Consider the following 10189-nt stretch of genomic DNA (forward strand, 5'->3'; position numbering starts at 1 on the left):
CACGCCAGTGCTTGCTAAGCTTGTTTCCCAAACACTGATGAGCAATTTAAGAGTCAAAAAATGACAGATTACCCAATCTCTTGACTAGAGCCCCTAATTAACCCACAACCAAGTGGCACATGGGGTTACCAGAGAGCAAATATTTGTATGGAATTCTCAAAAAGTGCTGCATGTTTGTAGCAGGGTTTTTCTTTTTCTTTTTTTTTTTTTTTTCCTTGCTCTTGGCCAAATTTCTCATGGAAAACCCCAGTGAAGTTCCCGTGAAGTCCAGGGGCTGAATTTGAGCTCACCCTGCATCCCCTGGGCAGGGAACATCACTCTGCTGACCAGGAATAAAACCTGGGCTGTGGTGCTTGGCACCCTGGGTAGGGAAAGCTGCAGGAGGCCGCCCAAGGGACACCTTTGAAGCAGCAGGAAGAAGGAGGTGGTGCTGCTTTACCTGCAGGGTGATGGGGCAGTGCTCGTCCATTGCACCCCAGCATTCCAACAGGCTGGCTGTAGAGTATCCCCCAGAGATCTGGGCATTTTAGGAGTGATTTCTGGAGAGACAGCTGATCCTGGGGTACACCCTGGGCCTCTGCCTTTCAGCACTTTGCAGCACTTGTTTGCTGCAGTGGCAAAACCTTCTCTCCATTCATCCCTATCTGTTCTTCACAAAGGCTTCTTGTTTTCCCAAGTGTTGCCTTTTTTCTTTTTTTTTTTTCCCCACATGTGATTTAATTCACACAAAGTCCTTCCTCTTCTGACTATTGATCTTGGCTCCTTACTGGTTAAAATAAACTAAATCTTTCATAAGCAGGTTCTGACAACGCAACTTTTGTTCCTTCCAGACACAATTTCCTGTTTAATTTCCTGACTGTTTCTTACTTGGTAAAGGAAAAGCTGTAAATTGCAAGATTGCTTCAGAGACCTTCCTCTGACTTCAGATGAACCGTTAACCACTTGCAGGAGAGAATCCAGCAAACCAGCACAAAACTTGTAAAAAAACCTCAATTTCTTTTATATTTCGGGCGATCCGCACCGAAAGGAAAGCTGTGCAAAAAAATAAAGGTTGGAATCATTTTCCTTGGAAAATCAAACAGGAGCAACTGCACCTCCAGCTGAGCAGGTAATTGCCCTTTCATCACTCAGCAAACTGCCTGTGACACATGGGCTGTGCCTCTGTGGTCCCACATCCCCCTGCACGGGCTCTGATTCCCACTCCCACACCCCTTTAAATCCCGGGAGATGCCGAGAGAGTCCCTTGGTCACAGTGACCGCCTGATCCAGCGGCACATTCCTGCCTGATCCACTCCCGCAGGCGGGGTCGCCTGAGCGCTCTGTGCACGGAGCCTGCTTAGGGTTAATTATCGTGGTTAGAGTTAATGAACGTGGGCTGGCGCCGGGCAGCCTTGGCACGCAGGGACACGGTGACACCCGGCTGGGGCCGCCTGACCTGGTGCAGGAGAGCCACTGCTCAGATCTGCAGCCAGCAGCCCCAGCCCTGCCTGAAAGAGCCCTGAATTCTGGCACAGGTGGCACGGTGCCACGGCTCCAAAAGCAGCATGGAGCCAGCAGCACCTGAGAGCCCCTTGGGCAGCTCGTGCAGGGCACAGCCAGGTCCAGGTATCCTCCACTTGGCTCTGAGTCCCCTCTTGAGTGGGGACTTAGTGGGCTTTTAGCTCAAAACCTGGAAGTCAAAACTTCGTGTAAGATGAAGAAAATGAATTGAGGTGGGAATGTCACTTTTGAAAACCTTTGTATTCTGGTTTCTCATTTCATCTGGCTAAATTTTAACTTTGCCTAGAAATAGGAGATAAAATGATTGCTCCAGTGGGGATGCCCAGGCAGGGTAGAGCTGCAGCATCTCCTGGTCCTGTTGCTGAACCACAGAGCATGACTGCAAACATTCTTTCCTACAGCCAGTGCTTGGGAATGGATGGAAAACGGCTTCTGGGGGAAGGGATCCACCTTATCCTAGCCTGGGTGGCAGGTGTTCCAGCACAGCTTCAGCAGCACCTGGCTGTGACACCAGTGCAGAGCCCTGGTGCTGGAGAAGACAAACGTGGTCAGCCACTGGGGAGCTTCTCTTGCCATCTGATGGGGCTGATGGAACGGGGAAAGTCCAAAGGCTGCTGACAGCTGGGACACAGAGAATCCAAATTAATTCTTGCTCTCAAGATGGAAATGTGGTGTGGGCCTGGGGGCTTGCAGTGGGGTGAACCATGCTGGGTGCCTTGGTGCCCCTGGTGCTTCCCAACACCTGCTGTCCGAGCCCCCCTGGGAAAAGAAAAATCAAATTTCACTGCAGAAACCGAGAAACGGCAAAACTTCACAATGAAACTGTGAAGCTTTTTTTAGCCTTCATTTCTGGGAGGACAGTGTGGGCTGAAGCTTCCCCTTCCCTCTTCTCCCTCTGCCCCTGGGGTGAGAGGAAGGGCTGGGAAAGCACCTGGTGCAGCCCCGGGCCGGTTTCCTCTGTGGCCCTGTGCAAATCAAGGCCACAGTGGGGGATGTCACAGGCGCCTGGTCCAGCAGGGCAGGGCATCCGTGGCTTTCTCAGCACAAACCCAAACCTGAGACCCACCCCCCACACACCCTCGGGCTGGAGGGTGGACAGAGCCCTGGGCAGCAGTGCCAGGAACATGGGAGGGTGGCACAGCCCACACAGGAGCACCAGCACCTCTGCTGGATCCGAGTGCTGGGGATGAGGCACCCAAAGGGCTGACCAGGCACACACAGGCTCAACCCCCTCCCTTCCCCTTTCTGCCGACTGTAAAAATAAACTAAATTCCCACCTGGCTCCATCCCCTCCCTGCCAGTTATTTAAAAGTAGGCAGAGGGGTAGGGGGGTGGCTTGGCAGCAGGAGTGTCACTCCTCAGGGACTCATGCTCCGGGGGAACAGGCGTACCAGGCACCCCCTCCCCGTGTTTTGGGGCAGGACCAGCTGGTGTTGCAGGGAGAAGCACTGCAGGTGTGAAACACTCCTCAGCCCATCACTGCTCTTCCCAAGCACCTGGGCTCTTGCTTGGAGCTCCAGGGAAGAGGGCAGGAAGGGCTCCTGGTGTGAGTGTCTCCTGGGAAATCACTGTGTTTCCACACTGAGGCCATGCTGTGTTTGAACAAAAGCTTCTTCTTTACTAGGCAAGTGGGAAAGGTGAGCATAGAGCAGGATCCTCTCGCAGCATACCAGGCTGAAACAGGGAGTTGCAACCTCTTTTTGACCTGTGCACAGCAAGTTTTTTCCCAGCTACATTTCCTAGAAAAACCAACAGTGTTTGCATACACGGTTTCATCCAATATCCCCCTCCCCATTTACAGAACAAAAATATCTCCATGGCAGACACTACAAACCTTGTTAGAAACTCTGGGCCCTTCACACTTCTCCCTCTGTGTCCCAGAGCTGCAAGGGGAGGGAAGTGGCTGTGTAGGAGGCTCAGGGCAGGCAGAGTTGGTGCTGGGGAGCTGCTGTGGGGCTCCATCCCTTGGGGGGACACTGCTTTTACCCTCTGGGCAGTTGGGTTTTCACTGTTTTGCCACCTGCAGCTCTTGATGCCTTTCCACCAGCTGTGGAAGAGCTGGGTCAGCAGTTCACATCCCATCCCTACGCTACACATGTAGGGCTAAACAAGGGGGAACAGAGTGAGAAACCTCTTGGCAAAGCTTTGTTTTGGAGCCCCAGCCCTGCTGTGCCGGGTCTTGGAGACACCCATGTGGACCGTAAAACGCTCCTTGTTCCCAAATCTCACTTTTCACCTTCCAGCTTCCAGCTCAGGTCCCAGGGGCAGTTTTATTATTTTATCCCCAGGTCTGGTTTCTTTCCTGCATCTGTGTGCTAGAGATGTGCCACATACAGCTGAAGGTTGAGCTGAGCTTACCTGAGCAGCTGAAGTTTGGACTCATCCCACCCTGGAGCACCCTGCAACTGGCAGAGCACATTGCTGATGTCATTTTTGGCTAGGGGTTTTCTTTTTGAAAAGCAGATTATAAACAAAAACATCTTTACTAGCTTGACCCTGATGGAGTTCCCCTGCAAAACAGGCCCTGCTGTGACCTACTGCCCTGGAGCTGGCCAGGCCCTGGGCTAGGCTGGCTTGTCCCTTTTTCCAGAGCCCAGAGTGGGTGCTGGGGAGGCTGTTTTGCCAAAGGGCTGCGGGGATCCATGCTGACCGTCAGGGAATGCCAGGAGCGAGGGAGCTCCGTTTCACAGCCCCACCACGTGCTGTGTTCCAGAGGTCACATCCCTGCAGACGTGTATCTTTCCACATGTCATCTCTCCTGCACCAGATTCTCAGCCAGATCTTCAGCTTTCCCATCTTTCTCCCCCTGCAACAGGCTCAGCAAATCCCAAACCTTGCCCGGGCAGATGCCAGTCCAGTGTGGGCTTCTCAGACCAAATCCCATTTTCCTGGACTGCTCAGCCCAGTCCTGAGCAGGGTTTCTGCATCTCCAGCAGCCTTGGTACCTCCTCATCTCAGCTCAGGAAATCTGACCTGCACACAGGAAAGGGAGAGCCTGGGAGAGCTGGAGCAGCACCAGACTCCTCCGTGTCCAGGCCCTGCAGGGCTCCCAGGGCAACCAGCCCTGTCTGCCCCAGTATCCCCCCACGGGGCTCAGCCCAGCTGCAGGGCACTGGGCTGGTGTCGTCCCAGTCCGTGCTGGGGACTGAATCCAAACATTCCTTAAATAGGTGACTGCAGGAGAGCAGGCACAGCCTGTGTCACGGGGCCTTTTAAGGCAGGAGACATCTCTGGACATGGAAAAATGCAGCAGCTGGAGCTGCGCAAACCTCCCCCTCCCCGAACAACATTCCTGTGGAGGGAGGGTTTGGCTCCAGGGTCAGAGGGGAAGGCTGGGGCATGGCTTGGCAGAGAAACGAGGCCCAAGGATCCGTGGCTGTGCCGTGTCATTCCTGTGGGGTGACACGCAGGGACGCAGGGGAAGAGCCCTGTCTGAGGGACAGGGAGAGGTACAGGATCCGTCCTCATCCGTGCAGCCTCAGGCCGGCTCGGACCCGGACCCGTAGCAGAGTGTGCTGCTCAGTTATTGTGAAGCCTGTCCCTGCAGCACAAGTGATGGGCCCGTCCCAAGGGGATCAGACACACCCGGGGGCAGCCCCGGGCCAGTGGTGGGGGTGCAGTGCCTGCCATACTTTGATATTCAAATATCTGCAGTGGAGGTCCGGGTCAATCCCAGCTATTTCGGTCCCAGCCTATCGCCTTTTCCAGCCTTCCCTCCAAACAACTTCAGCAGTGTATTCCAACATTCAGAGCCGGCAGACACCGAACAATCTGTAGTGGGGTCCCATTGCAGGGGGCAGGGCAGAGCCAAGCCTCAGCATACAGGGAGTTTGTAGGGCCATGGCACCCAGCTCCTCATCCCTGCATTTCAGCAGAGGGGCTCAAAGCACTCGCCACCCCACAGCCTCTCCAGAGGCCAGTGGCACTTGGGGACACCTAACTGTGAGGTGAGGGAGGTCTTGTGGCACGGAACTCAGAGTGGGAATTTAGATGCTCACAAAGGACTTTTGTATTCTTGACCTTAGCTATTGCTTATCGCTGCCACGAGAGCTCCCAGGAGGGGTGAGAGATGACTCCGTGGCACAAGGTCCCCTCTGAGCAGCAGGGCCGGCTGGTGACAGTGACGTGGCGGGTCCCGTGGCGGGGACAGCTGTGCAGGCAGGAGAGTCACTGCCCCGAGAGTCACTGCCCCGCGGCAAAGTCTGGGCCACCTGGGCAGGGCTGAGCTGCCCTTTGCACCGTGGGCGGCTCCATCACACGTGGCAGTCACACGCTGTCCCCTCCCAGGGACACAGTGCCAGCACAGCAGTGGCAGCTGCCCTGTCCCAGACCCTGCTGGGGTCTCTCAAGCCCCAGGTGGGTGCCGGGCCCTGTGGCACTGGGCTGGCATTGCCAGGGGTGCAGATCCAAGGCCAGAGAGATCCCCTTGTCCGGCTGGGCACCCGTGGGGGGCTCCAGCTGCTGTGCTGGATCTCCCAGAGGGGTTTGGCTTTGCTGGCATCACCCAGCGTGGCTCAGGAGCGCTGTGAGTCACTGGCCAGCCCCAGCCTCCCACCTCTTCCTGCCTCCAAAGGCACTTTGCTGGCCACAGCAGAGATTTGAAAGGGCACACGAAGTACCCCTCACCTCTATTCTCTCCACTGAGGTTTCTGTGTGGATCTGACCATGTGGAAGCAGCCTCATGCTCCAGCCCAGCCTGCTCTTCTTGGTCCCCAAAGCGTCACAGATGTGCAGAGAGCCCAGGGCCAGGTTACAGCAAACCTGCTGTCACCACCCACACCGAGAGCACAGCAGTGCCCTGTCCATGCCCACGGGAGGTGGCATTCCTCTTCTGTGGTGGTCGTGGCACTTTTCAGAGCAGCAGGAATGGCACTCTGCTCTCCCAGTTTTCCTCTTGCATGCCCCAGCTTTACTCCATGACTTTAGGAGAAGGACATTTCGTTCAAAATCTCAAGTTCCCAGGCCCTGGGCACCAAGGCAATGCCAGCAATCACAGGAGCTGGCAGCACTCCCTGTCCCTGTGGGCACTGCCTTGTGCACATGGAGGCAGGTGCATGCCTCTATGCAAAGCGTGGGGCTGGGGGCTTTTAGGGAGGGCAGCTGAAACTGAGTCCAGCTCCATCCTGGCTTGGAGCCTGCTGGCATCGCCCCTTGGCATGGGGTACCTGCACAGGGTGAGCAGCTGCTTCTGCCCTGCCGAGCAAGTGCAGTGACACGGGGCTGGGAGGTGGCACTTTTGAGATGTCACTGTGGTGTGCCTCAGCCTGAGGCCCCCCCAGAGGCACAGCAGCAGTGTGGGTGTTACCTGCTGCTCTGCACGTATCTGGATGAGGTGGGATCTGTTTGGAGAGCCTCCTGTGGCAGGCTCTGGGTGAAAACAACCGACAGCTCTTCCGCCTGTTGCCGCTGGGACAGCGGGCCACGAACGCCCCTTCCCACAGCACAAACAGGGCACTGTTCAGGGCTGCTTTGCCCCGGGCAGAGGCCTCTCGGCTGAGGCCAAATTCAGCAGCTCCTCAGCAGCAAGCTCCTCTCCGGGGCTGGGAAGGCTCTGACCTGAGCACCTCTGGCCTCTGTGAAACCTCCCTTAATATGCCCCTGTCCCCTTGCTGCACATGCTGAGTCCCTCTGGCATGGACATGGGCAGCACAGGAGATGGATGTCCCTGCAGAGCTGCACCTCTCCAGCCCTGCTTTCCTCCTCCTGCTCCTCTCTCAGGCAGGGCAGGACTGAGCTGTAAGCAGGCAGGAGTTGCAGGGAAAGGGTGTCCTGTAGCATCACACCCACATTCCTGAGCTGGCTGCTGGAGCCTGGTTTGGCCAGAAAAGCAGGTGCCTCGCTGGACACGGAGTGGGGCTTGCAGCATGGGCTGGGGTCATGCTCCCAGCAGCACCGGGATATCCAAGCACAGAGAAGCCCTGGCTAAATCCCATCGGCCGGCTGTGCCCTCTCGGCGGCTGCGTTTGGGCTGCAAGGAGACAGCCCTTCGCCGCGGTGTGGGACCAGGGCAGGAGCATCCCTCCTGCCCGCTCGCTGGGACGGCCGGCTTGCGGGGCCGGGCAGAAGCGACACAGCCCCCAGCACGCACTGGCAGCAGCTGCGAGTGGGACAAGGACTTGCGGCTCTCGGGATGAGCAGATCCCACCCAGCACGGAGCTGCGGTGTGCCTGAACCCAGCCCCAGAAGCTGCTGAAGCTCACACGGAGCGGGGAGCGCAGCCCGGCGTGGGGGGGTGACCCCTCTCAGGCGTGACGGTGCCCGGCCCCGGGTCCCGATTCCGCCGGGGCTCCGGCCCGTGTCCCGCGGCTCCGGCCCGTGTCCCGCGGCTCCGGCCCGTGTCCCGCGGTTCTGGGCCGTGTCCCGCGGTTCCGGCCCGTGTCCCGCGGCTCCGGCCCGTGTCCCGCGGCTCCGGCCCGTGTCCCGCGGTTCCGGGCCGTGTCCCGCGGTTCCGGGCCGTGTCCCGGGGCTCCGGGCCGTGTCCCGCGGTTCCGGCCCGTGTCCCGCGGCTCCGGGCCGTGTCCCGCGGTTCCGGCCCGTGTCCCGCGGTTCCGGGCCGTGTCCCGCGGCTCCGGGCCGTGTCCCGGGGCTCCGGGCCGTGTCCCGCGGTTCCGGCCCGTGTCCCGCGGTTCCGGGCCGTGTCCCGCGGCTCCGGGCCGTGTCCCGCGGTTCCGGGCCGTGTCCCGCGGCTCCGGCCGGGAGGTGGCAGCCGTGAGCGCCCCGGCGTCCCTTGCGCCACCTCCGGCAGCGGCGGCGGCGGGGCCGGGGCCGCGGAGCCCCCCGGCCCGTGCCGGGGCCATGGAGCCGGTGCCCGGGCGGCGGTGGCAGAAGGTGCTGTACGAGCGCCAGCCCTTCCCCGATAACTACGTGGACCAGCGGTTCCTGGAGGAGCTGCGGAAGAACGTGCACGCCCGGCAGTACCGGTACCAGGCCGTGGTCTTCCAGTCGGGAGCCGTGGTGCAGCAGCTGTGCAGCGTCTGCGTCTTCGTGCTCACCTGGTGGTACATGGACGCCGGGATGCTGAGCCCGCAGGGGCTTTTCGGAGCGGCGCTGGTGTCCTCCCTGCTCGGCTATGTGCTGTTCGACGCCGTGGACGGCGGGGCCGGGCGCTGGGCGAGCGGGCGGACGCGCTGGGCTGACCTCAAGAGCACGCTGGTGTTCACCGCCTTCACCTACGGCTTCTCGCCGGTGCTGAAGACGCTGACCGAGTCCATCAGCACGGACACCATCTACGCCATGTCGGCCCTCATGCTCCTGGGGCACCTCATCTTCTTCGACTACGGCGCCAACGCTGCCATCGTGTCCAGCACGCTGTCCCTCAACATGGCCATCTTCGCCTCGGTGTGCCTGGCCTCGCGCCTGCCTCGCTCCCTGCACGCCTTCGTCATGGTGACCTTCGCCATGCAGATCTTCGCGCTGTGGCCCATGCTGCAGAAGAAGCTGAAGGCGCGGACGCCCCGGTGCTACGTGGGGGTGACGGTGCTCTTTGCGCTGGCAGCGCTGGCGGGGCTGGCCACGGTGTCCAGCGTGGGCGCCGTGCTCTTCGCCTCCCTGCTGCTCGCCATCTCCTGCCTCTGCCCCTACTGCCTCATCCGCCTCCAGCTGCTCAAGGACAACATCCACGGGCCGTGGGACGAGGCTGAAATCAAGGAGGACCTCTCCCGGTTCCTCACATAGGCCTGGCCCAGGGGGACCCTCTGAGCTGTGAAAGGTCCTGGCTGGGGGACAGCCCTGTGGGGAGGACACCTGAGCCAATAAAGTCTCTGTCACGGCAACCGCGGCCACTCCTGTGTTCCCCTCAGGCTGTGTTCCCAGCGCTGCTCGCCTTGGGTCCGCAGGGGTGCAGGGCAGCCGGGGAGGACTCGGCTCTGGCCGTGCAGGCCCAGACGCGGGTACCGGGGAGATGTCCCACGGCGTCCTCGGCCCCAGGGCCCTCAGGGGGTGCTGGCCACTGCCGGCGCTCCCCGGGCGGGCCGGAGGGCAGGGCGCCAGGGCTGGAACGGGGTAGAGCCATCCTCACCTGCACCGTGGCCCTTGTGGGTGCCAGAATAGCCTCACACCACCGCCAGACACCGCATTACCCTAAATCCCGTAGGAGATGGGGGCATGAGAGGGCATCACGCCTTCCTCTCCTCTCTAACCCCTTTCCAGAGGCAGATCTGGCCTTGCTGCAGGGCCAGACCCCGAGGCGGAGGGATGGAGCTCAGCACAGCCCCCATGGGCGCACAGCCCCCGCGGGGCCATGCCAGGCCAACGTGCAGCTCCCAGCGACGCCGTCTGCCCGGTGTCCGTCTGTCCGGCAGCGCTCCCACCACAACAGAGGGCGCTCCCGGCAAGCGAGTCCCGCTGGAGGCCTGGCAGGACAGGCAGCCCCGCTGCGGGACCTCCCCGGCGCTTTGCCTGGCCCCGTCCCCGTCCCTCGGCAAGCCCAGCCCTGCTCCGGCCAGCGCGGGGAGCAGAGCCCTGCAGAGCCGGCAGCACGGGAGCGAAGGGATGCCCACACCTGCCCCAGCCCCATCTCCCAGGGCTGCATTTGGCATCGCCCCGGTGGCAATGGAACTGCTCTTTCGGAAAAGCTGCAGGAGTGCAGTTTCTGCTCGATTTTCCCCGTCCCAGCGAGCAGGCGCCTTTCACGCGCTCCTCGGCCTTTCTCGGAAATGAGCAACCCCCGGCGGAGTCCCCAACACCTCCA

The 10189-nt window shown here is 60.3% G+C and overlaps 1 protein-coding gene across 1 annotated transcript; it reads left to right on the forward strand.

Moving 5' to 3' along the window:
* The first annotated feature begins 8206 nt into the window (after positions 1–8206).
* Positions 8207–9272, forward strand: PIGC (phosphatidylinositol glycan anchor biosynthesis class C). The gene has a single exon (XM_068199306.1). The coding sequence runs from the start codon at positions 8296–8298 to the stop codon at positions 9172–9174; it is 879 nt and encodes a 292-aa protein (XP_068055407.1). The 5' UTR covers positions 8207–8295; the 3' UTR covers positions 9175–9272.
* The last annotated feature ends 917 nt before the right edge of the window (positions 9273–10189 follow it).

This window comes from Anomalospiza imberbis, chromosome 9 (genome assembly GCF_031753505.1).
Source record: "Anomalospiza imberbis isolate Cuckoo-Finch-1a 21T00152 chromosome 9, ASM3175350v1, whole genome shotgun sequence".
In the NCBI taxonomy this organism is placed as follows: domain Eukaryota; kingdom Metazoa; phylum Chordata; class Aves; order Passeriformes; family Viduidae; genus Anomalospiza; species Anomalospiza imberbis.